A 27,934-nucleotide genomic window follows, 5' to 3' on the forward strand; every position below is an offset into this window, starting at 1 on the left:
AACAACTCATCGATTGCAGGTAACTGCAGTGGGACATGTTTGTTGCTGCTGAGGCACGACCTGCAGAAGAGGGGCCCGCTGCTCTTTGTGCCGTTGCTTCTGAGAAGCAAACTCTAGTTGTAGCTGCTCCTGCTGTAGTGACTTACGTTGCTGTAAAAGTTCCATAAGCTTGCTCTCCATAACAAAGGAACACGTCGCCGTAAACACGATAGTGTCAGAGCTCATCCCCACTAAAGCATCCGTGCCTGATACACGAGCCTAATCCGTAGACAAGACCAAGGGCGTCGTGAACAGCGCACTGAATAAAAATGAAGAACGCAAGCCAGCAACTCAGAGTCCAGAGTAAAGACGTTTTACTTACAGCAACCAGGCGAGAATCGAATGAATTCATATGGCGCCCTATGGGAGACAGACCTGCGGTCGTTCCGGGAGTTCCGAGTGGCCATCGGGTCAGCACACGTGATCCTGTGATCGCACGTAGGGCCGGACAGACGCTAACTGTAGTGCCTCAGATGTGCTATGAACATCGTTCTCTAGTGTGGATATTAAGACCGCCACAGACCACTGTCCGCCGTTAAGAGAACAGGTCTCACATATACACTCCTGGAAATTGAAATAAGAACACCGTGAATTCATTGTCCCAGGAAGGGGAAACTTTATTGACACATTCCTGGGGTCAGATACATCACATGATCACACTGACAGAACCACAGGCACATAGACACAGGCAACAGAGCATGCACAATGTCGCCACTAGTACAGTGTATATCCACCTTTCGCAGCAATGCAGGCTGCTATTCTCCCATGGAGACGATCGTAGAGATGCTGGATGTAGTCCTGTGAAACGGCTTTCTATGCCATTTCCACCTGGCGCCTCAGTTGGACCAGCGTTCGTGCTGCACGTGCAGACCGCGTGAGACGACGCTTCATCCAGTCCCAAACATGCTCAATAGGGGACAGATCCGGAGATCTTGCTGGCCATGGTAGTTGACTTACACCTTCTAGAGCACGTTGGGTGGCACGGGATACATGCGGACGATCACCAGAGGTGTATGGCCAGTGTAGGAGATTGCTCCCCACACCACGATGCCGGGTGTTGGCCCTGTGTGCCTCGGTTGTATGCAGTCCTGATTGTGGTGCTCACCTGCACGGCGCCAAACACGCATACGACCATCATTGGCACCAAGGCAGAAGCGACTCTCATCGCTGAAGACGACACGTCTCCATCCGTCCCTCCATTCACGCCTGTCGCGACACCACTGGAGGCGGGCTGCACGGTGTTGGGGCGTGAGCGGAAGACGGCCTAACGGTGTGCGGGACCGTAGCCCAGCTTCATGGAGACGGTTGCGAATTTTCCTCGCCGATACCCCAGGAGCAACAGTGTCCCTAATTTGCTGGGAAGTGGCGGTGCGGTCCCCTACGGCACTGCGTAGGATCCTACGGTCTTGGCGTGCATCCGTGCGTCGCTGCGGTCCGGTCCCAGGTCGACGGGCACGTGCACCTTCCGCCGACCACTGGCGACAACATCGATGTACTGTGGAGACCTCACGCCCCACGTGTTGAGCAATGCGGCGGTACGTCCACCCGGCCTCCCGCATGCCCACTATACGCCCTCGCTCAAAGTCCGTCAACTGTACATACGGTTCACGTCCACGCTGTCGCAGCATGCCACCAGTGTTAAAGACTGCGATGGAGCTCCGTATGCCACGGCAAACTGGCTGACACTGACGGCGGCGGTGCACAAATGCTGCGCAGCTAGCGCCATTCGACGGCCAACACCGCGGTTCCTGGTGTGTCCGCTGTGCCGTGCGTGTGATCATTGCTTGTACAGCCCTCTCGCAGTGTCCGGAGCAAGTATGGTGGGTTTGACACACCGGTGTCGATGTGTTCTTTTTTCCATTTCCAGGAGTGTATACTATGTGATCAAAAGTATCTGGACTCCTGACTGAAAATGACAAAAGTTTGTGGCGCCCTCCTTCAGTAATGCTGGAATTCAGTATGGTGTTGGCCCACCCTCAGCCTTGATGACAGCTTCCATTCTAGCAGAAATGCATTCAGTCAGGTGCTGGAAGGTTTCTTGGGAAATGGCAGCCCATTTTCCACAGAGTGCTGCGCTGAGGAGAGGTACTGATGTCGGTCGGTGAGGCCTGGCACGAAGTCGGCGTTCCAAAGCATCTCGAAGGTGTTCTGTAGGATTCAGGTCAGGACTCTAAGCAGGCCAATCCATTACAGGGATGTTATTGTCGCGTAACCACTCCGCCGCTGGCCACGCGTTATGAACAGGTGCTCAATCGTGTTGAAAGATCCAATCGCCATCCCCGAATTGCTCTTCAACAGTGAAAAGCAAGAAGGCGCTTAAAACATCAATGTAGGCATGTGCTGTGATAGTGCAAGGCCCCCCTCGCCGCCCTACCATGAAAAGCACGACCACACCGTCACCCCACACAATGTTTTTTCCGCTGTTCAATTGTTCAATGTTTACGCTCCTTACACCAAGCGAGGCGTCGTTTGGCATTTACCGGCCTTATGTGTGTCTTATGAGCAGCCGCTCGACCACGAGATCCAAGTTTTATCGCATCCCGCCTAACTGTCATAGTACTTGCGGTGAATGCTGATGCAGTTTGGAATTCCTGTGTCATGGTCTGGATAAATGTCTGCCGATTACACGTTACGAACCTCTTCCACTGTCGGCGGTATCTGTCAGTCAACAGAAGAGGTCGGCCTGTACGCTATTGTACTGTACGTGTCCCTTCACGTTTCCACTTCACTATCACACTGGAAACAGTGGACCTAGGGATGTTTACGAGTGTGGAAATCTCGCGTGTAGACGCCTGACACAAATGACACCCAATCACCTGACCACGTTTGATGTCCGCGAGCTCCGCGGAGCGCCCCATTCTGCTCTCTCACGATGTCTAATGACTCCTGAGGTCGCAGATATGGAGCACCTGGCAGTAGATGGCATCACAATGCACCTAATATGGAAAACTTGTTTTGGGGGGGTGTCCGGAAACTTCTGATCGCATAGTGTACATCACAACTGTCGATTTCCATCTCCTTCGGACAATTGCTTCATCGTGCGCAGATTTTTTTCTTTTTTTTCCCTTGTGTTAGAGTGTAATTCAAGCTCCCAATAAACTGCTGTTTTTGTTCGCGTCGACGGCTGACTTTTGATCACATAGTATATCTGCCCCTCAATACCAATAATGTAAGGAAACATATAACTCCGGTAAGGTTCGTGTGTTACTACTGTGACTGTGATACACAGTAGTCTTTTACGGCCGGTGTTTGCGATATTGCTGATACATGATTTGTGGGAATAAGGCCGGGTCCAAGACCCAATTCTCTGCCGAACATCATTGATGATGATCAGAATATCTGTGTTTAGCCAGTGTTTGTATCTTCACATTACTATGTCCGCCGTGATTGTGGACTCTGTCATGTATGGAAGATTAGGCCGCTCCTGGAGGCGTGTTTGGATAGACAAAGACCACTCGCGGTAAGTGAGGAACTGGGTTTGACTCCCGGTCTGAACAAATTTTCATCTGTCACAAACAGCTGGTGTCAATCCGGATTCGCTAAATGTGAGTCAGTTTCGTAGTCTCCCTAGCGTTTCGTCTTCCACTGCTGGAGACATATCAAAGGCTTTAACGGCTCAGGCAGCTGTTACAGACTCTAAACAAGCTTGTTGAGCTTTTTTTGAGCCTGCAGCTCCTTTCTGACCCGTTGAAACCTCCACCTCTGTGTCTCCTCCAAGTCCGAATAATATCGCTTTGGTTCGCTCCGAGACGTCTGGACACTTACCTTGTTGAGAGCCCTTCCTGGCACAAAGCGACAATGCGGACTCGATCGAACCGCGGTATTGACCGTCTAGGCATGATTGAACAACATACAACACGAGCCGTATACCTGCTTCCTGGTGGAATGTCTGGAACTGATCGGCTGTAAATCCCCCTCTGTCTAATAGACGCTACTCATGCATGGTTGTTTACATCTTCGGGCGGTTTAGAGACATTTCTCTACAGTCAAAGGAACAATATCCACAGTCAGCTTCTATCTTCAGGGATTGTGGGAACAGGGGTGATGCAAAACTTTTTTTCATGTGTGTACAAGGACAGATGTCCAACAGGATGTCACCCTACAACTGTGAAAGCATATTTGTTGTGACTGTTTAGTACCACCAATAAAACAAAGACCAACGATGCTTTGTGTTCCACACCACACGTCGCTATTTACCTAGTTCTTTTAGTCGGAGTGAGTTTTCAGCTGACCAGTAGCGCCTATCGCGTGCAATTATACGCGCATGGTGCTTGTGCGAAAACGATGCTTCATCGGCAAGCAAAATCTTACTTATTAATGCCACACCACTGCGCAGTTTTTGGAAGACACAAATCGGGGAACTGTAACAGTTTTTGAGAGTCACTACCATGAAGCTACTTATGACGGAAATGTAGGGAAGACGAAATGCGTCGGAGAGTACGTAGTACTGGCAGCATACTCACAAATTCAAGCTGCCTTTTAATGACATGTGGCTTCTGTGTTGCACTGCTAAAATGTAAGTTGTATTCCTTCATGAGTTGCTGTTCTTTTTTGTTGGCGTGTTTCATTCTTCACACTTCCAGTTCATTGAAACGTTCTCTCACGTTTGCAACGACATATCGTATGGGCTTAGCACGATCAGGTTACCTTTAGGCATAAAACAGAACCACTGCTCTAAGAGTTTGTCGAACCTCGCCATAACCGGAAATCATATCCATATTTTCGACTGTTGTACACGATATAAATGTGTGGGTAGCTTCACGAGCAAGTTGTTTGATAGCTGCAACAGCAGAGTACGGTCTGGTGAACTTCAAGCGTACAGGTATAAAAACTAATCAAACTTGAATTGTTTGCTTTCATAGATGGAACCTCTTCTGCCAATGCCGGGGACAGTGATTTCTGCTGCGGTTGTTTTGTTATTATTTGACAAAGTTTTGCACATGTCAAATCGTTCAAGTTCTTGCCGGAGGTTCTTCTCCATATCATAGAAAGAAGTGGTATTTAAAAAATGCTGTGTCATAGTTTGGCAGCTATCAACGTTAAAAATTACAGGGTGTATCTACATCTACATCTACATAAAGGGTATTTCAAAAATGACCGGTATATTTGAAACGGCAATAAAAACTAAACGAGCATCGATAGAAATACGCCGTTTGTTGCAATATGCTTGGGACAACAGTACATTTTCTGGCGGATAATTTTCGAAATTACAGTAGTTACAATTGTCAACAACAGATGGCGCTGCAAGTGATGTGAAAAATGTAGAAGACAACGCAGTCTGTGGTTGCGCCATTCTGTACGTCGTCTTTCTGCTGTAAGTGTGTGCTGTTCACAACGTGCAAGTGTGCTGTGGACAACATGGTTTATTCCTTAGAACAGAGGATTTTTCTGGTGTTGGAATTCCACCGTCTAGAACACAGTGTTGTTGCAACAAGACGAAGTTTTCAACGGAGGTTTAATGTAACCAAAGGACCGAAAAGCGATACAATAAAGGATCTGTTTGAAATATTTCAACGGACTGGGAACGTGACGGATGAACATGCTGGAAAGGTAGGGCGACCGCGTACGGCAACCACAGAGGGCAACGCACAGCTAGTGCAGCAGGTGATCCAACAGCGGCCTCGGGTTTCCGTTCGCCGTGTTGCAGCTGCGGTCCAAATGACGCCAACGTCCACGTATCGTCTCATGCGCCAGAGTTTACACTTCAATCCATACAAAATTCAAACGCGGCAACCCCTCAGCGCCGCTACCATTGCTGCACGAGAGACATTCGCTAACGATATAGTGCACAGGATTGATGACGGCGATATGCATGTGGGCAGCATTTGGTTTACTGACGAAGCTTATTTTTACCTGGACGGCTTCGTCAATAAACAGAACTGGCGCATATGAGGAACTGAAAAGCCCCATGTTGCAGTCCCATCGTCCCTGCATCCTCAAAAAGTACTGGTCTGGGCCGCCATTTCTTCCAAAGGAATCATTGGCCCATTTTTCAGATCCGAAACGATTACTGCATCACGCTATCTGGACATTCTTCGTGAATTTGTGGCGGTACAAACTGCCTTAGACGACACTGCGAACACCTCGTGGTTTATGCAAGACGGTGCCCGGCCACATCGCACGGCCGACGTCTTTAGTTTCCTGAATGAATATTTCGATGATAGTGTGATTGCTTTGGGCTATCCGAAACATACAGGAGGCGGCGTGGATTGGCCTCCCTATTCGCCAGACATGAACCCCTGTGACTTCTTTCTGTGGGGACACTTGAAAGACCAGGTGTACCGCCAGAATCCAGAAACAATTGAACAGCTGAAGCAGTACATCTCATCTGCATATGAAGCCATTCCGCCAGACACGTTCTCAAAGGTTTCGGGTAATTTCATTCAGAGACTACGCCATATTATTGCTACTCATGGTGGATATGTGGAAAATATCGTACTATAGAGTTTCCCAGACCGCAGCGCCATCTGTTGTTGAGAATTGTAACTACTGTAACTTCGAAAGTTTGTCTGCCTGAAAATGTACTGTTGTCCCAAGCATATTGCAACAAACGGTGTATTTCTATCGCTGCTCGTTTAGTTTGTATTGCCGTTTCAAATATACCGGTCATTTTTTAAACACCCTGTAGATACTCTGCAAATCACATTTAAGTGCCTGGCAGAGGGTTCATCGAACCACCTTCACAATTCTCTATTATTCCAATCTCGTATAGCGCGTGGAATGAATGAACACCTATATCTTTCCGTACGCGCTCTGATTTCCCTTATTTTATCGTGGTTATCGTTTTCTCCCTATGTAGGTCGGTGTCAACAAAATATTTTCGGATTTGGAGGAGAAAGTTGGTGATTGGAATTTTGAGAAGATTCAGTCGCACCGAAAAACGCCTTTCTTTTAATGATTTTCAGCCCAAATTCTGTGTTATTTCTGTGACACCCCCTCCCATATTTCGCGATAATACAAAACGTGCTTCCTTTCTTTGGACTTTTTCGATGTACTCCATCAGTCCTATCTGGTAAGGATCCCGCACCGCGCAGCAGTATTCTAAGAGAGGACGGACAAGAGTAGGGTAGGCAGTCTCCTTAGTACGTCTGTTACATTTTCCAAGTGTCCTGATTTCAGAACTTCATGTTTATTCATACAAACATACTAGAAGCTTGGGATGGATCGCAAAATATTCACAAAATCTTAATGTGTCCACCAGCAGCACGAACAACATCTAATCTATAGCTAAATTCATTACACACTTTACACGATGTATCTGCTTTCGCAGAAGTTATGGCGGCTGTTATTCTGTTCTTCACTTCTTCTATGTCATGAGCTATCTTTAACTGAAGAATTGGCTTTTTCCGCGACTTCGGGAAGACTCCAGTGACTTCATTTTCCAACAGGATGGAGCTCTTCCACTCCGGCACAACGTAGTCAGTTTCTCAATGACGCTCAACACTGGAGAGGACAGGGGGGACCTGGAGCCACTGCACTGCATTCTTGGCCTCACAGATCTCCAGATACGACCCCACGCGATTTTTTCTTGTGGAGTGTGTGAAAGAAAGTGTGTTCATCTCCCTTTTACCTCGTGGCATAGCAGAAGTGAAAAAGCAGAGTAAGAGCGTCCATAACTTCCCTAAAAGCAGGTACATTGCGTAAAGTTTATGACGAATTTATCTATAGTCTAGATGACGTTCGTGCTGCTGGTGGTGGGCACGCAGAGAATTTGTAGTAATATAGCTAAAACTTTAAGATTTTCTGAGTAATTTGCAATTCATCCCGTGTTTGTTGAATGTTTTTATGAGTAAATATGTAGTTTTGAAATCAGATCATTCTTTTTGAAACACCCTGTACCTGCGTGTGTCAGAAAATTCGCTCACTGTCCGCTATAATGTAACAAAACCAGCACGTAGATATACACTCCTGGAAATGGAAAAAAGAACACATTGACACCGGTGTGTCAGACCCACCATACTTGCTCCGGACACTGCGAGAGAGCTGTACAAGCAATGATCACTCGCACGGCACAGCGGACACACCAGGAACCGCGGTGTTGGCCGTCGAATGGCGCCAGCTGCGCAGCATTTGTGCACCGCCGCCGTCAGTGTCAGCCAGTTTGCCGTGGCATACGGAGCTCCATCGCAGTCTTTAACACTGGTAGCATGCCGCGACAGCGTGGACGTGAACCGTATGTGCAGTTGACGGACTTTGAGCGAGGGCGTATAGTGGGCATGCGGGAGGCCGGATGGACGTACCGCCGAATTGCTCAACACGTGGGGCGTGAGGTCTCCATAGTACATCGATGTTGTCGCCAGTGGTCGGCGGAAGGTGCACGTGCCCGTCGACCTGGGACCGGACCGCAGTGACGCACGGATGCACGCTAAGACCGTAGGATCCTACGCAGTGACGTAGGGGACCGCACCGCCACTTCCCAGCAAATTAGGGACACTGTTGCTCCTGGGGTATCGGCGAGGACCATTCGCAACCGTCTCCATGAAGCTGGGCTACGGTCTCGCACACCGTTAGGCCGTCTTCCGCTCACGCCCCAACATCGTGCAGCCCGCCTCCAGTGGTGTCGCGACAGGCGTGAATGGAGGGACGAATGGAAACGTGTCGTCTTCAGCGATGAGAGTCGCAATGATGGTCGTATGCGTGTTTGGCGCCGTGCAGGTGAGCGCCACAATCAGGACTGCAAACGACCGAGGCACACAGGGCCAACACCCGGCATCGTGGTGTGGGGAGCGATCTCCTACACTGGCCGTACACCTCTGGTGATCGTCGAGGGGACACTGAATAGTGCACGGTACATCCAAACTGTCATCGAACCCATCGCTCTACCATTCCTAGACCGGCAAGGGAACTTGCTGTTCCAACAGGACAATGCACGTCCGCATGTATCCCGTGGCACCCAACGTGCTCTAGGAGGTGTAAGTCAACTACCCTGGCCAGCAAGATCTCCGGATCTGGCCCCCATTGAGCATGTTTGGGACTGGATGAAGCGTCGTCTCACGCGGTCTGCACGTGCAGCACGAAGGCTGGTTCAACTGAGGCGCCAGGTGGAAATGGCATTGCAAGCTGTTCCACAGGACTACATGCAGCATCTCTACGATCGTCTCCATGGGAGAATAGCAGCCTGCATTGCTGCGAAAGGTGGATATACACTGTACTAGTGCCGACATTGTGCATGCTCTGTTGCCTGTGTCTTTGTGCCTGTGGTTCTGTCAGTGCGATCATGTGATGTATCTGACCCCAGGAATGTGTCAATAAAGTTTCCCCTTCCTGGGACAATGAATTCACGGTGTTCTTATTTCAATTTCCAGGAGTGTATTTACTTACTCTGTACACGTTTGGCGAGGCATGTCTTAGCTGCTTCACGGGCGTATACTATGGAATTAAGTGTAGGTCATAAATCCTACATGCTTTTCTAATGTGCGAGTTGTTCTCCGTCCAAGTAATTTTTGTTGTAAAACAGGGTTTCCTTCGTCTAAATTATTAGTTCAGAGCCCACTTACAGATCCATTTTCTGGTGAAGCCAGGCAGTCCGGCGAGCATTACCCACGGACCCACCCCGGCTCTCCGCAGACCTGGATGAGCAGCGACTAACGACCGCCCCTTGTGTCTGCAGACGACTCGGACAGCACGATCCACGTGCACGGGAACCCCGGGTACGTGGTGGCGACGGCCGAGGTGCCGGTGGGCACTCCCGCCGAGGCGGTGGCTGCGTTGCTGAGGCCGCGTCTGCAGCTGCGGCAGCCGCCGCTCAAGGACACCGTGCATGTGCCGGCCAGGAGCGCAGTCGCGCTGCGGCTCGTCGCCGACAACCCAGGTAACCTAATGCTAGCAGCAGCACTTCTGGTTAGTTAGTTACGTGTTCCATTGATTGTGGTGTGGACCGTGTCAAAGGCACAAGAAATGCGCACGGGAAAAAAGCTTTTTTCTTCTTTTTTTTTACATTACAGTGTTATACCTAATATTTCTATTATCTATCCCATACCCTTAAATGGCACAAAATGCATATATTATATCTCCCGATTTATTTACTCATATTCAAGAATTCATCTATGGTATAGAAGGAGTTGTCAAGGAGTTATGATTTCGAAACTTCCTGGCAGATTAAAACTGTGTGCCGGACCGAGACTCGAACTCGGACCTTTGCCTTTCGCGGGCAAGTGCTCTACCAACTGAGCTATCCAAGGACGACTCACGCCCCACCCTCGCAGCTTTACTTCCGCCAGTACCTCGTCTCCTACCTTCCAAACTTTACAGAAGCTCTCCTGCGAACCCTGCAGGACTAGCACTCCTGAAAGAAAGGATATTGCGGAGACATGGCTTAGCCGCAGCCTGGGGAATGTTCCCAGAATCAGATTTTCACTCTGCAGCGGAGTGTGCACTGGTATGAAACTTCCTGGCAAATGAAAACTGTGTGCCGGACCGAGGCTCGAACTCGGGACCTTTGCCTTTTGCGGGCAAAGTTCTCCTTTCTTTCAGGAGTGCTAGTTCTGCAGGGTTCGCAGGAGAGCTTCTGTAAAGTTTGGAAGGTAGGAGACGAGATACTGGCGGAAGTAAAGCTGTGAGAGCGGGGCGTGAGTCGTGCTTGGGTAGCTCAGTTGGTAGAGCACTTGCCCGCGAAAGGCAAAGGTCCCGAGTTCGAGTCTTGGTCTGGCACACAGTTTTAAGTTTTGATCTCCCAGGAAGTTTCATATCAGCACACACTCCGCTGCAGAGTGAAAATCTAATTCTGGAGTTATGATTTCAATTTGTTTTTGAAACTATTATTGCTGTCTGTCAGACATTTTATTTTATCTGGGAATTTATCAAAAAGTTTTATAACAGCATATTTTACCCCTTTCTGTGCAAACATAGGTTAAGTAAAGGATAGTGTAGGTCTTTCTTTTTTCTGGTATTGTAATCATGTATGTTGCTGTTGATTTTAAAGTGGTCCATGTTGTTAAGAAAAAATTTCATTAGTGAGTAAATGTACTGTGAAGCAGTTGTAAGAATGCCTAACCTTTTAAAGAGATGCCTACAAGATGTGCAACTATGAACCCCACACATTATTCTAACTACTTTCTTTTGAGCAGTGAACGCCTTTTGCCTAAGTGTTGAGTTACCCCAGAATATAATTCCGTATGACATCAGAGAGTGGAAGTATGCAATGATAGCTTACTAATTTCTCCATCCTCAAAATTGGCAATTATTCTGATCGCGAAAGTTGCTGAACCTAGTCGCTTTAGGAGATCCAAATTATGACTTTTCCAATTAAATTCTCATCTATATGTACACCCAAAAACTTACTATCCTTTACCCTGGCTGTTGACTTCTTTTGATGTTTTATCCTTATTGAAGGAATTATACTTTTGCAGCAGAAAATTGGATGTACTGTGTTTTTTCAAAGTTCAGAGCAAAACCATTCGCAGAAAACCAATTAATAGCTTCTCCAAAGACCTTATTTGTATTATTTTCTACCAGACTTTCTTTTACTGGATTAATAGTTATGCTTGTATCATCAGCAAACAGTGTCAGTTCAGCATCTTGTTTCACATGAGAAGGGAGGTCATTCACACATATCAAGAACAGGAGGGGACCTATGATCAAACCTTGTGGAACACCTGATGTAATTTCACCCCAGTTAGATGAAAGTGGCAAACTCCTTCAAATCACTTGAAGCATGCCGCACGGCATTAGCCGAATGGTCTAAAACACTGCAGTCATAGACTGTGCGGCTGGTCCCGGCGGAGGTTCGAGTCCTCCCTCAGGCATGGGTGTGTGTGTTTGTCCTTAGGATAATTTAGGTTAAGTAGTGTGTAAGCTTAGGGACTGATGACCTTAGCAGTTAAGTCCCATAAGATATCACACACATTTTGAACTTGAAGCATATAAAGAGACTTTTTGCTTCCTGTTCTGTAGATATGACTTAAACCACTCATATGCTGTTCCATTTATACCATACAATTGTAATTTCTCTAACATGTCATGGTTCACACAATCAAGTGCTGTGGATAAGTCACAGAATATTCCTACTGGTGACATTTTACTATTTAAAGACTCGATTATGTGGACAGTGAAATAGTATATTGCTGTCTCAGTGGAACAGCATTTCTGAAATCCGAACTGTGATTTACCAAGTATCCTATTACTGTTGAGATGTCTAACCACACTGGAGTACATTACTTTCTCAAAGATGTTTGAAAATGCTGTAAGCAAGGATACTGGCTGGTAATTATTGACATCTGTGGCTTCCCCCTTTTTGTAGAGAGGCCTGACAATGGCATATTTAACCTGTCTGGAAAAATACCCCAAATTAGTGATGCATTACATATGTGACTCAAAACATCTGTAATTATTCCACATTGTTTTAATAACTTGTTAGAGGTGTCATCTACTCCAACAGAACATTTATTTTTCAAAGATTTAATAATTTTCCTTATTTCACAAGAGGTTGTTACATGAAAATTAATCTGAGTAAAATTTTACAAAACTGTCTCTTCCATGTACTCCCTGGCTTTTTCTTTTGAACTATTCTCATCAATTTTTTCTCCTACACTTAAGAAGTGATTGTTAAATTCATTGGCTACCTGTGTACTGTTGGTTAAGATGGTCTCATTCTCTTTAACAGTAGCACTACCTACCCCAGTGGTTACTTTTCCCGAAACCCTTCTAACAACATTCCATATTGATCTGATTTTATTGCTGGAGTTGTTAATTTATTCTCTAACATACATATTTCTTGATTTCCTTACAACTTTTCTCGGTATGTTACAATAATTTTTATAAGTGTAAAACTACTTCTGGGTCTTTACTAGTTCTTGCTGTCTCATATAGTTTTCTTTTTCTTTCTGAAGACACTTTAATACCTGTACTAATCCAAGGTTTCTTTGAGAAGTTTGTGGTGTTACATTTAGTAATTTTCTTTGGAAAACAATGTTCAAAAATGGATATAAATTTATCAAGAAATATGCTGCATTTATCATTAGCATTTGGCTCATCATATACATCTTCCCAGTTTACATTACCTAAACTTTCTCTGAAGTGATCCATAGATACTGGGTTGAGCACCCTCACACCTTTACTTAATGGTTTCTGAAGTGTACATCCTGTTAGGTTTTGTAAGCTAATCCATTTACCACAAGGAAAGCATGTGATTGTTCTACATCCTCTTGCTCTACAAATACATTATCTATTAGAGTACTACCGTCCTGAACTATACATGTAGGGAAATTGATCACTGATTCTAAGTTATATGTTGTTAGCAACACTTCTAGTTCACTTTTCCTATCAGAATTGCTTACAAAGTTAACATTGAAATCACCACAGATTAATAACTTCTTCTTTTCGTCTGACAGACAGCATAATAGGGAGTCAAACTTTTTTATGAATAGCTCCCAATCTCCTAGTGGAGAACTGTATGCTGTTGCTAATATCAACACAACATTACCTAGCTGAAGTTCACATGCACAAACCACAAAGTGCTGATCAACACAAAATATGCTTACTTCAACAGTTTTGTATTTATACCCTTGTTTTATGAAAATGGCAACTCCTCATTCATCCATATGAGATCTAAAAGTGCAAGGTGCTAAATTACACCAATTTATTCTGATTTTCCATCCCCACAGTTACATGATGCTCAGACAGACAAAGTATATCAATCTCATTCTTATTTTTGAGATCATCTAAACACATTATCAGCTCATCTACTTTATTTTTTATTCCCCTGATATTTTGGTGAAGAAAGTTGATACTGCCCTTAGCTTTATCCCTATTTGCTGTGCATGAAGTTTTTCTTCTATTTTCCTTGGTTGTTGTCTGTCTGGAATTTGGCTTCAACAAAAAAAAACCAGTCTGCCTGGTCCCAATTTCCACAGGGAAAACCCCTTGTGTGACTGTGCCCCCCCCCCCCCCCCCCTTACGGTATCTGCTAATAGAGAAGCTAACTTACCTTTCACCTCCCTATTAAGGTGCAGGTCATGTGTAGTGTAACCCCACCTACCAATAGCATCAACTGGAACAACACTCATGTGAGACTTTTCCGGTGTCTGGAGCATCCAGTTCAGCTCAGTGTTAACACTCCTTACAGCAGTGTTTACCCAGGGCTGATCATGGCGCTGAAAGACCTCCACAAACCCCACATTCATGTGCCCAGTTTTCGCTCCTATTTTATCCAGGTCACTCCTAATACTGCATCTTGGATTCACAGCCAGGCTGTTTCCTGCTCGCCCAACCATAATTACCTGATCTTTCTTCGAAAAGTCCTTGCATAGCTGACCTAAGTTTTCTGTGACCTGGATGAGGCTAGCACTTGGTTTCACAAAACTTGTGACCTGTTATGCTGTCCCTAATTTCTCCCAAAGCTGTTGGCCCACACCCCTCCCATGACTGCTACCTACAAGCAGAATTTTTCTTTTCCTTTTCTTGTTTGATCCCGACCTGTCTTTTTTCTTTAAGCTAGTATTCTGCTTCAACCTACATTCAACTACATCTGAATGAGGCCCTTCCTCCACTACATCAGATAGGAAGCCAAACTGATTTTCTAACTGAATTTCAGAAGTTTTATCAATTGTTTCCCTTTTTTGTCCTTTACTTGCTACCTTTTCTCAGCACCCAGAGTCCTTTACCTCCTTTAGCTTACATAATTCCAAATTTGCAATTTCTAATTCAGCCTTAAGGGCACAAATCTTTGCCTCCTGTTCCGCAATTTTTCTGTCCTTTCTACATAACCTACACTGCCATGGAAGAGCCTCGTTATCTACTGTCGTTTCCTCTCTGCTGCATTCGCCCCAATGAAACCACAACCTACAGTCTATACAGAACACCCCCTCTTTCAAATTTCTACAGCAACCACCACATTTGTCACATATGGTTTGATAGTAAAACGTAACACAAAAACAGAAAATAACTTCAACAACACAATAGTTTTGTAACCTGTACTAATACGTAACTAAACACTAATGTAAACAAACTTATAAACTTGCTTCAGAAACTTTTAATTAATCACACAAATTCTGGATGAGAGACACAAATTAATTTAACTTTGAAGCACTAAGTCTACACTGCTGGCACGCTGTACAGTGATGGATTATCCGTGTAACATTGCCATCCATGATAGCTGTGGCTGCTTCATCCAGGTTGTCCCTCAGTATGAGTATCAGAACACCTGTTACTGCAGGGATTTCAGCGCCGCCACTTGTCAATTGTCATCTTCTTGTGTTAATAGCAGGATGCCCTGATGAATTAGAAATTGATGTCATCAGGTAAAGAAGCAGTGAAGATCTGTTGGTGCTGTGGCCAACAGCTCGATAGCCCACTCCATGCAGACTTGCTGGAGGATCAGTGGGTTGCTGCTACAACTTCTCTAGAATTGATTGAAAAATCTTCTAAGGGTTGTGTGATTTGGGTGTCTATCCAGAAACACTGTTTCTCGCCTGTTGAAGTCCAGGGATTGGCACATGGGAAGTTGAGACAAGGCAGCCACATCTGACTGTCAAGTGGATGGCCACTAGTGTGTTGAACAGTGATAGTTTGATCAATACAAGGCCCACCAGTGCAGGCAATGTACAGTGTGTTCTGGAAGCTTACCCTTGAGCTCAAACAGTGATGATAATGGCTTCTGACCATACAAAAAATGACATTTCTCCATACCAGAAATGGCTGCCAGTGCCTCTTTTTCAATTTGGGAGTAATGTTACTGTGTCTTACTTAATCGTTTTATACATAAACAGTATAGATTTTTCAAAATAATTGGCAAACTTATGAGACAGGACAGTCCTGATACCACGCAGTTGGCATCCATTGCTAGAAGTAATGGTAAGTAAGGCTTGTGCATCATTAAACAGGGTGCAGGACAAGTGACTGGCCAATGAAAAAAAAAAAAAAAAAAATACGCTTTCAGCATAAATGATTCAATGAGTACACAAGAGAAGCTGCCTGTGGGATGCACTGGGCATAGTAGCTAGCCTAGCCAAAAAATGCTTGGAGTTCTTTTATTGACTTGGGGACCAGCATTTTGTGTCACTGCGGCATAATCTTGTGCATGCCGAAGGCCCTCTTTACTGAGAACACAGCCAAATAGAAAGCTGGGAAAAGGAACAGGAAAAGTTTGAAAAATTACACTTGATCATTTTGTTTATGATTACCATAAAAATGAGGTACAAACTATATAAGTATTCTTCATTAAGACATTGTGTTACCAAAATGTAGGCCTATTGGTAGTTTATACAGTAGCATATGCATGTGACAACTTGTTCCAAAACTCTCTGAAATATTGTCAGAGCACCAGTGACTTCAAAAGGCAATCTGTTGTGCTGATAGAGGCCAAAGACACTGTTCAACACCAAAGTTTTCTGCAACTTGTTGCCTAAAAGAAGCTAAAAGTAAACTTCTATGCGAGTTATTTTTCAAAAAGTTGAACCTCTTTCAATTTAGAAAAGAGCTCATAGGGATGTGGGAGCAAGTATGAATCTGCATTTGTTTGTGCATTGACTGTGAATTTAAAATTGACACAGAAGTGAAGGGAACAACCTAGCTTTTGTACTAGTATCAAAGTTGAGGCTCATTGGCTAAAAAGAATGGAAGCAGTTGCTGTTGTTGCAACCTGTCCAATTCCTACTTAACTTCATCTCAGTACACAAGTGGAATTTGACACACAATACACAGCTACAGCACTGCCAAATGTTTTGATACTTTGTGTGTGTAAATGTGTGTAAGCTTAAAGCCGTTACTGTTTTGCACTACATAACACAGTTGATATTTGGATGACAGTCTTCACATTTGATATTGTTTGCCTGAAATGCCACACTAACAGTTTTTGATATCTCCCAATCTTTCAGTGGGTCATTGAACATTTGAAAGGCTGGAACTGCCAGCAAGACTTAAGAGTTGGAGCATTGAAATAGTTAAAGGCTTTACAAGTTCCTAATGACTTGAGTTTTTACTGCCACAATTCAAAAAACTTTGCAACCATGATCATTATGCTTTGCTATGAAACTTCATCATCAATTTTGTGTCTTGCTCTCTTATGACAACAGTCATTTATTACACTTATGTCAGTAGACTCCTACATGAAACAAAAGTCATAAAGTTCAAGTCCTGAGCCACAATAAAATCCAAAGACTAATTCACCGCTCATACAGGCTGTTAAACTGAATGCTTGCAAGTTGCTGAATAGTAACAGGAGAGTGACAGTATTGACAGACAGTGGTGGAAATCACTACAGCAGTTAGTTCCCTTGGCTGTGTAAGTAAACCAGTCCTAATTCATCAAAGCAGAACTTCACTCTAGAAATGTAAGACACAGGCATAGCTCACTTGCAGAACAATTTGTTATCCAGCGGGCTCTGTAAATCTAGTGTCATCGTCTAGGGAGGTTTCAGTTATTTATTGCACAGAACATGACGTTGGCTGACACAGGGAATGAGAGTCAGCTTGTGGTCACTTGCGGTGAAATTGGCTGGGTAGTACATCTCTTATGGTTGATTGGCTGGTGAGGCAGTGTTTTTCTTGCTGGCAGTGCCCTCATTGGATGTAGATGTGATGACAGTTGCTGATAATTCCACATCTTCCATCAATAGTCTTGTGTCTATATATGTGCGGATGGATATGTGTGTATGTGCGCAAGTGTATACCTGTCCCTTTTTCCCCCCAAGGTAAGTCTTTCCACTCCCAGGATTGGAATGACTCCTTACCCTCTCCCTTAAAACCCACATCCTTTCGTCTTTCCCTCTCCTTCCCTCTTTCCTGATGAAGCAACCGTGGGTTGTGAAAGCTTGCATTATGTCTCTCCCCATTTTTCCATAACAAAGGAAAACATGCATTACTGTAGAGATGGCCATCTGTGGGGCTATATAGTTTATCTACAGACTAATCTACAACTCCTGATCACTATTCAGTGACAACTATCAGTAAACTCTTAGAATACAAATGGCTTATAATGCCTTACTGACTGCACTGTTGAATTTCATGATAAGATATGACCAGTTCTTTCACACTCCTTTCAATCTCTCTCTCTCTCTCTCTCTCTCTCTCTCTCTCTCTCTCTCTAAATTTCACTTTTACATTGGTAATTATTTGCCTACAGAACTTGTAACTTCACAATTTGCAGCAAACCACTCCATAAGCAAAAACTGAGCATTACTCCAAACTACTGTTAACAACAGAAATAATAGAACTTAGTTTCTGTATATATCCAGAATGATTTTCATTCTTTGTGTTTACTTATAGTCTTTTTCTGTGCAAATGTCTATAAATGACAAAAATGACCTATAGGTTGTTGGTATTGGTAATTTTCACTTCTGAGTTGCCACTGCAGGCTGATGTAAAATGAATGTGAACAACAGAAATTACTGAACGCGAAAATGAAGATTTGGCCCTGTCTGACTAACCCCTGAAGCAGATATTAGGATCTCTTAATGGTGATATTATTTCCTCCTCCTTGCTCTTTAACATATAAATTACAAAATAAACATAAATGAATAATTAAGGGAACCAGTAACTACAAATGTTAATTGCTGTTTCCGCTTATATGGTTATTGTGGATTAAAACCCCTTTATATATTACAAATGGTTATATATCAATGACCAATGGACATAAAGAGATACAAATGGGTTTCCTAACTAATATGATTGATCAATTACCCAAATCTGCCCCTTTTTATGGCTATGCTATCTAATAATGCGAGATGACTGACATCACCTACGTACCAAACACCTAGAAGACACTGCTTTCAAAGATGATCTACAGTGGTGTAGGACCTCATTGAAAAACATATTTACGTGATCACAGCTGTTTAGCGTTACAGCCCTAATAAGCTGAAGCAATTAGCAATATCACCATATGTACTGCATCCAGTACATCGGAGTTATGGTTCTTGTACATGCCTGCAATGACTGAAGAACTCCAGCTACAAAATAAAAAAACCTCCCATTCAAACACTAGGATGGCAGAAGACAGTCCTCTGACTAGTGTAATCTAATACTGTCTTCTCCTCTCTGTGTTCTACAGATGAGAAACACGAACTCCCAGCCACAAGGACGGAGTTCAGATAACATCTCAATGTGAGTATAGGCAGAAGAAGTGCTCTCTATCACTGAATGCTGCATACTCAAAGATGACTCCCTACCAAGAGACGAAGTCCACAATCATATAAGTTCACAACAGTACAGTGCCTAACTGTTCTCACTATAAAATCTCCTGAGAGCAATGACAGCAAGTCCATCTGTAGCAACAAAACTGATACTGAGCGACCAACACACATGGGGGGGCTCAAAATGGATGACTTGCTTCTCTCCACCACTGGCTTCCCAGCAAAGCTTGGCTCTCCTCCCCCGTAAGTGCAAAAAGCTAATCATATTCTCAGAACCAGGGAATATTCTCCCTCTCTACAGGTTCTTCCAAACGCTGACCAACCATATTTTAATCTTTTGTCATCCAGTGTGGAAAGTTTGCAAGGAAACACCTATTCCTGTTAATTAGGAATACATACAATGGTACGCTTCTCAGAGTAAATATCCTTGGAAATAATCCAGCTTGTGTGATTTCTGAGGAAACACTTCCTCGTTCCTCTCTGCTGCATCAAGATTTTCAGAGTTTCTGAAGTATTATCCAGTTATCCTTCCCGCAACACTACAATACTGGCCAGCCGTTGCTGTACTGCACACAGCGCTCAGGTGCCCTGACCGTCTGTCTTAGCTACCTCCTGTGTCATGCGGGGCCCACACACCTGTGCGGGCTTTTCCACCCAGGGCTTGAGTTACACCTGCCATTTCATTTCCACTGGCATTCCAACCTTTACCAGTATAGGCAATCATTCATTATGCTGTTTTGATAATAAAGACACTCCGTCACCTTTCACGCTATAAGTGTTAACAACTATTCACAAGGTTTACATGACAATGTCAGTATTGAAACTTCCTGGCAGATGAAAACTGTGTGCCCGACCGAGACTCAAACTCGGGACCTTTGCCTTTCGCGGGTAAGTGCTCTACCATCTGAGCTACCGAAGCACGACTCCCGCCCGGACCCCACAGCTTTACTTCTGCCAGTATCTCGTCTCCTACATTCCAAACTTTACAGAAGCTCTTCTGCGAACCTTGCAGAACTCCTGAAAGAAAGGATACTGCAGAGACATGGCTTAGCCACAGCCTGGGGAATGTTTCAAGAATGAGATTTTCACTCTGCAGCAGGGTGTGCGCTGATATGAAACTTCCTGGCAGATTAAGGTTCCGAGTTCGAGTCTCGGCCGGGCACACAGTTTTAATCTGCCAGGAAGTTTCATATCAGCTCACACTCCGCTGCAGAGTGAAAATCTCATTCTGGAAACATTCTCCAGGCTGTGGCTAAACCATGTCTCTGCAGTATCCTTTCTTTCAGGAGTGCTAGTTCTGCGAGGTTCACAGAAGAGCTTCTGTAAAGTTTGGAAGGTAGGAGACGAGATACTGGCAGAAGTAAAGCTGTGAGGGCCGAGCAGGAGTCATGCTTCAGTAGGTCAGATGGTAGAGCACTTGTCCATGAAAGGCAAAGGTCCCGAGTTCGAGTCTCGGTCGGGCACACAGTTTTAATCTGCCAGGAAGTTTCATATCAGCGCACACTCCACTGCAGAGTGAAAATCTCATTCTGGAAATGTCAGTATTCTTTAAATATGCATATATATCATGCACAACCTATCAAATGATACCTAATTCTGGTTGTAAATTATGGCATGGTATGTTGATGAGTGCTTGTAAGGTGCGAAATTATAGCCACCTTACACACTCAATGTCTTTTCGGGGTAATTTCTTTTATTTATCATCTGCAGGATACAGTACACATTTGACTATTCTCTTTATTGCATATCAGTTACATCTACTCTCCATGAGCTCCCTCAAAGAACTACTACTTTAATCTGCTGCTTTACAAACTTGCATTTGCCAAAGATAGCACCAGAATGACTAATTTAGTGACTGGCTTAATTTTATATTGCACATAGCGTTTGGTATTCACAATCTATGGTTACTGACAAAAATTCTTCGATAAATTATAACATCTGTTTTACAATGTTCTTATACAATTTTTGTGAAATGTTAAGTTGATCTCTCTACAATCCATACTGCTAAACAGTTCAAACTGTCACCAAGTTCCAGTAGCAGTTTGCCTATCTAAAGGCTAAGAGGGGAAACAAAAATTTGATTTTCAGTATTTCGTACAATTATTGACGGAATTTAAAAATTTAAAATGCTGTCATAATCAACTCATTATGATGTATAATTGTAAGTTAAAGATTGCACACAATAAGTTAGGTATTACATCTAGAAACAATTTGTGTCTTGAGGCTACATAACTCATGGTGCACAAATTATCCATGCAGTGCTTCATAATGAGAGCACATAGTGATTTCCAGCAAACTTTATATACGAAATTTTAAACTTTTTTGAAAAAATAATAATCGGAAAAATGTTTATCGCTTACTGTCTTTTCACTATTCATGCAGTGTAACTTCAGCAACAGACATGATGTTTTAATTTACTGTTCTTTTTCCCCTAGCTCCCTCCACAGCACATTTTTGTATAATATCAACATGCAGTGCACAACAGAATGTACCTGCAAAATTATATGATTGTACAACACACAGTTCAGGGGATGTGATGCCATAAACATTGAGATGCTTGAAAACCTGACTTTCTTTTAAAACATAGCACAAATTACCCAAACTATACTCATCCAGTGTTTGAGTCTGTTTTACACATCAGAGTTTTATTCTGTAAGGAATCAGGGGTGGGAAGGTTACTGTTGAAGTATATAAAATTAACACTCTCTTTAATAAAATTTTATGGAAAAGCTTCACAGTATGTCACACAGGACCCAGCATCTACAATCAAAGACTGTATGATAACAAAACTTGGTAAGAGAGACAGAATCATGCTCATATATGAAATATGGAATAGGAACCAACCTCAGTCTCCTCAACAATAAATGAACTGCTTCAAACCTCCTCAGTAAAAAGGTCTAGTCAACTTCGGCTGAACTGTACGCTACCTTGTATCTCTCGTATCAATACTGAACCATCTAACACCCCTCATTATATTACAAGCTAAATCTTGTCACCATACATTGTAATCTTTTTTCTGAATGGCTTTGTGCTTTTAATTTTTTACTAGCTGAGAAACCTGGCATTACCCAGGTATTCATTTTCTATTAGAAACAACAATAAAAAGTAAACTTTGTTGTAGGGTAACAACAACAAAAAATTTCATTTCAATTCATTCATGCAATGTTGTTGTTGTTGTTGTTGTTGTTGTTGTGGTCTTCAGTCCTGAGACTGGTTTGATGCAGCTCTCCATGCTACTCTATCCTGTGCAAGCTTCTTCATCTCCCAGTACCTACTGCAACCTACATCCTTTTGAATCTGCTTACTGTATTCATCTCTTGGTCTCCCTCTATGATTTTTACCCTCCACACTACCCTCCAATACTAAATTGGTGATCCTTTGATGCCTCAGAACATGTCCTACCAACCGGTCCCTTCTTCTGATCAAATTGTGCCACAGACTTCTCCCCAATCCTATTCAATACTTCCTCATTAGTCATTTGATCTACCCATCTAATCTTCAGCATTCTTCTGTAGCACCACATTTTCAAAGCTTCTATTCTCTTCTTGTACAAACTATTTATCGTCCATGTTTCACTTCCATACATGGCTACACTCCATACAAATACTTTCAGAAATGACTTCCTGACACTTAAATCTATACTCGATGTTAACAAATTTCTCTTCTTCAGAAACGCTTTCCTTGCCATTTGCCAGTCTACATTTTATATCCTCTCTACTTCGACCATCATCAGTTATTTTTCTCCCCAAATAGCAAAACTCCTTTACTACTTTGAGTGTCTCATTTCCTAATCTAATTCCCTCAGCATCACCCGACTTAATTCGACTATATTCAATTATCCTCGTTTTGCTTTTGTTGATGTTCATCTTATACCCTCCTTTCAAGACACTGTCCATTCCTTTCAACTGCTCTTCGAAGTCCTTTGCTGTCATCGGTGAACCTCAAAGTTTTTATTTCTTCTCCACGGATTTTAATATCTGCTCCGAATTTTTCTTTTGTTTCCTTTACTGCTTGCTCAATATACAGATTGAATAACATCGGGGAGAGGTTACAACCCTGTCTTACTCCCTTCCCAACCACTGCTTCCCATTCATGTCCATCAACTCTTATAACTGCCATCTGGTTTCTGTACAAATTGCAAAAAGCCTTTCGCTCCCTGTATTTTACCTCTGTCACCTTCAGAATTTGAAGGAGAGTATTCCAGTCAACATTGTCAAAAGCTTTCTGTAAGTCTACAAATGCTAGAAACGTAGGTTTGCCTTTCCTTAATCTTTCTTCTAGGGTAAGGCGTAAGGTCAGTATTGCCTCACGTACTCCAACATTTCTACGGAATCCAAACTGATCTTCCTCGAGCTCGACTTTTACCAGTTTTTCCATTCGCCTGTATAGAATTCATGTTAGTATTTTGCAGCTGTGGCTTATTAAACTGATTGTATGGTAATTTTCACATCTGTCAACACCTGCTTTCTTTGGGATTGGAATTACTATATTCTTCTTGAAGTCTGAGGGTATTTCGCACCACATGGTAGAGTTTTGTCAGGACTGGCTCTCCCAAGGCTGTCAATAGTTCCAATGGAATGTTGTCTACTCCGGGGGCCTTGTTTCGACTCAAGTCTTTCAGTGCTCTGTCAAACTCTACACGCAGTATCGTATCTCCCATTTCATCTTCATCTACATCCTCTTCCAATTCCATAATATTGTCCTCAAGTACATCACCCTTGTATAGACCCTCTATATACTCTTTCCACCTTTCTGCTTTCCCTTCTTTGCTTAGAACTGTGTTTCCATCTGAGCTCTTGATGTTCATACAAGTGGTTCTCTTATCTCCAAAGGTCTCTTTAATTTTACTGTAGGCAGTATCTATCTTACCCCTAGTGAGATAAGCCTCTACATCCTTACATTTGTCCTCTAGCCATCCCAGCTTAGCCATTTTGCACTTCCTGTCGATCTCATTTTTGAGACGTCTGTATTCCTTTTTCCCTGCTTCATTTACTGCATTTTTATATTTTCTCCTTTCATCAATTAAGTTCAATATTTCTTCTGTCGCCCAAGGATTTCTACTAGCCCTCGTCTTTTTACCTACTTGATCCTCTGCTGCCTTCACTACTTCATCCCTCAAAGCTACCCATTCTTCTTCTACTGTATTTCTTTCCCCCATTCCTGTCAATTGCTCCCTTATGCTCTCCCTGAAACTCTGTACAACCTCTGGTTCTTTCAGTTTATCCAGGTCCCATCTCCTTAAATTCCCACCTTTTTGAAGTTTCTTCAGTTTTAATCTACAGGTCATAACCAATAGATTGTGGTCAGAGTCCACATCTGCCCCTGGAAATGTCTTACAATTTAAAACCTGGTTCCTAAATCTCTGTCTTACCATTATATAATCTATCTGATACCTTTTAGTATCTCCAGGGTTCTTCCATGTATACAACCTTCATTCATGCAAACGCCTCTGAAATTATAATTTGCCTCCTTGGCTGAGATTGTTAACACATGCTTGTGCGGTGGTGCCAGACCTGGGGGTAAGCCGGTTCAAATCCAGCTGGTAGAAAAAATTTTCACTTTTAGTATTTGGCCGGCAAGGGGAGGAGAGGTGGTCGTGTAAAGTTCCCGATCACCACACTTTGCTCCAGGGTCCTGAGTTAGATACCAAAGCTCTTCACATTGTCTCACTCACTCCCTTCTGTCATTATCATAATCATCATCATCATCATCATCATCATTACCGTCGTCGTCGTCATACAACACAAACATTACATACACATGTGTGCGCACACAGACGTACTACAAATAATGTAATGGAGCATGGTGCAAGCAAAAACACAAACCTACCTCTGAAATTGTGAAACAGTTTCTGTATACTGTGCACAGCAGCTTCACATGTCTATGAAGCGATTTTGTAAATGTCTCCATGGCAACACCTCTTCATAGCTCTATAGACAGCTATTGTTTTCACCTACAGCCATTTGCACTTTGCCGTTCAAAGCTATCAAAAGTGCTGCCAGGTTTCAGTAATTTGCTTAAGTTGACTCAACTGTAGGAATGTCTTAATAGTAAAGAATAGATGTATTAAAACTTCATGCTTGATGTATTTTTTGATGCATCTCAGTTTGTATGTACTTCTCTTGACCTATGTTTCATACAATGATATATTCATGTAGGTACATTCAGCAGCATATGAGGATATCATCTGTGAAATATGTTATGAATAGCATTAGTAGCAAAGAAGTACTAAATTTAAATGTCGTGCATGATACAGCAGTTTTTATGCATCTCGGATTTTATGACATATCCCCTGATCTATGTATTGTACCATCATATAATTTTTTAGATACATTTAGCAGCATATGTGAATACTGCCCGTGAAATTTATTGTGAATAGAGTTAGTAGCACAGAAGTAATAATTTAAACATCATGGAAGATGTGGCAGTTTTTCGTACATCTTACTGTTTACGATATCATATCTCGTGGACCATTATAGGTAGATGGTTCTGACCTGACAGTGATTGTTGCTTGATAATAACAGTTATGTGAACCAAGTTTTGTTGAAATTGGTTGAGCGGTTTAGTAGGAGATTTGCAACACACACACACACACACACACACACACACACACACACACACACACACACACGCGGATTTTATTTTTGTTCAGAAATATTTGTAAAGGAATTAATTTGCTTGTATGTTGTTAACAAGTAAAACGTTTGTAATTATGTATCTGCATGCAGGTTACTGGCTCATCCACGACCAACGACCATCCCACTGGACAGCAGGTCTCGCAGTCCTCCTGCAAGTTGGCTCATCATCAGATGTCACAAATGTCCCCTCAGATTTTCCTCGTTGTGGCAGCTGGGTTGGACCAGAGTTCCTGCTTATATAAAGTAATGAGATGCAGAAGGTAATTGTGGTGTACCTGTAAAATTATATGAAGAACATCCACCAACAACATGAAGCAATTGTCTTTTACATATTAATTTAAGGATGTTGAATCTGAAACTTAGTATTTTAGCAGCTTATCCCATGACCATTAAAGTTTATGCTATAACATTAAGGAGTCAACATGTTATCTTTGAAAGGTTCTCACTTGATATTCTGCCATACCTCAGATTCAATAAATATTCCTTTTTTGTTGATTTAATGTTAAATGATTAAAAGCTTTGATGGAATTTAATTAGAAATGAATTGTCCTTGCAAAATAAAGTCTGAGTCGTTTCTAACTTTCTAAATTATATCTAGAAGATGTGCTGTGTGTGTGCTTCTTGTTAAAATGGCTTCCAAATTCATCAATAATTTTTTTTAAATGTCTGAGGAGACAGTGATGAATATAGGTCATTTTATAACAGAAATACATCAGCAGCTTCAGCGAAGTGATAACATTTCAGTTATTACAGCTAAATGGTCCGTATTAGTAGCCACAATGTGCTGTAAGTGCAAGTATGATTCGTCCCTAGAAGTACTCATTGCAGACCAGTGTTCAAATACTAATTAGTATGTTTATAAAGAAATAACATTTTTATGTCAAAACAGATGCCTTTTTAATGCAAATTTAAACTGCAGTTTGATATGTAGTTAGTTTTAGTGCTTAACAAATTGTATAATAACGTAACTTATACCAGCAATACAGATCATACCCACTGCAAATTAAAGGATTTTAACTACAATAGGTCAACACTATCCACCTTGTTTGAAGTGCTTCAGTGTTTTGAGGCACCATGACTAATACGCCATTGTCTTGCCCTGCTCATGATGTTAGTGGATAATCTGTGGAATGATACATAATGGTACATAGGATATTATTCTACGCAATTTGTGATTATTTGTCGGTCATTGCTCAATTACATAATGATGTTTTTGTAAGCCAAATTGAACCATTGTATATAAATAATGAAAGTTTGCTGTTGAAGGTAGTAACGGCAATAAAATACAATTTATGGATCAGAATGTAAGGAAATGTGAAATGTAACTATGATGACAGTGTACAGAAAATTGCATTTGTGATTGCTCATGCTTATTATGGAAGACCAATAAGAATTTTATGTATTTTCCATATCGTAAATTTTAAACTATCTTTGTTCTAACAGAAACTAACATCACGTATTATTCCTATAAAAATTATATATTGTATATTACAACAAAAAAGTCTGTGATAGCTATTGTTAATGTGTTTGTGTGTTATTTGTGTGTTCATTGCTTCCAAGGTAGCAAAGTAGATTACAATAATAAGTTTCATTGAAAGTGTTTTAAGTTATTTATATTATGAAAGCTGTACTTCTGTTAAACTTTATAGGAATAAATTGAAACTGTTACCTTGTAAATATATCACACAAATGTGTCACAACAGAATATACTGTATATAGAATAATATTTAGCCAAAACAAATAAATTCAGTTAAAGAGTAACCTCAAAACAAAAACAAAAGCTTCCATTTGAGTGCTATCAAAATTTGGAAAAAAGGACTCTTTTGGAATATACTGAGAGTGTAACTTCTTCCCCAGTGACTCACATTGCTTCATACCCAAAGTGGTAATATGGACTTCCAAATGATTACTTGTCCATATCTGTAGTCACTGTTCATTAACATAAATAGTTTTTTATTCAGGTCTCTTTAATTTGACCATTGTTTTTGCCAATCATAATAAATCCAATACATATTACAGGTGTGTGTGTGTGTGTGTGTGTGTGTGTGTGTGTGTGTGTGTGTGTGTGTGTGTGTGTGTGTGTGTGTGTGTGTTTTCCAGGAGCAAAATGACAGGGCCTGATGAAGAATGGTGTCAGTGGTGTTTCAGTCCTGGAGAATTGTGAAAATGTAAGATGCTCTTGAGTAACAGTTCC

The 27,934-nt window shown here is 42.4% G+C and overlaps 1 protein-coding gene across 4 annotated transcripts in view; it reads left to right on the forward strand.

The window, feature by feature from the left end:
* The window catches only part of LOC126353852 (uncharacterized), a 301,397-nt gene extending 273,978 nt beyond the window's left edge, over positions 1 to 27,419 (forward strand). For all 4 annotated transcript variants that reach the window (XM_050003012.1, XM_050003013.1, XM_050003011.1 and 1 more), the window contains exons 10-11: positions 9,650 to 9,850; positions 25,831 to 27,419. In XM_050003012.1, coding sequence (XP_049858969.1) covers positions 9,650 to 9,850; positions 25,831 to 25,982 — 353 coding nt within the window. In that variant the 3' untranslated portion in view covers positions 25,983 to 27,419. The remainder of the gene's footprint in view (positions 1 to 9,649; positions 9,851 to 25,830) is intronic.
* Positions 27,420 to 27,934: the final 515 nt, after the last annotated feature.

Source organism: Schistocerca gregaria, chromosome 3 (genome assembly GCF_023897955.1).
Source record: "Schistocerca gregaria isolate iqSchGreg1 chromosome 3, iqSchGreg1.2, whole genome shotgun sequence".
NCBI classification, from domain to species: Eukaryota; Metazoa; Arthropoda; class Insecta; order Orthoptera; family Acrididae; genus Schistocerca; species Schistocerca gregaria.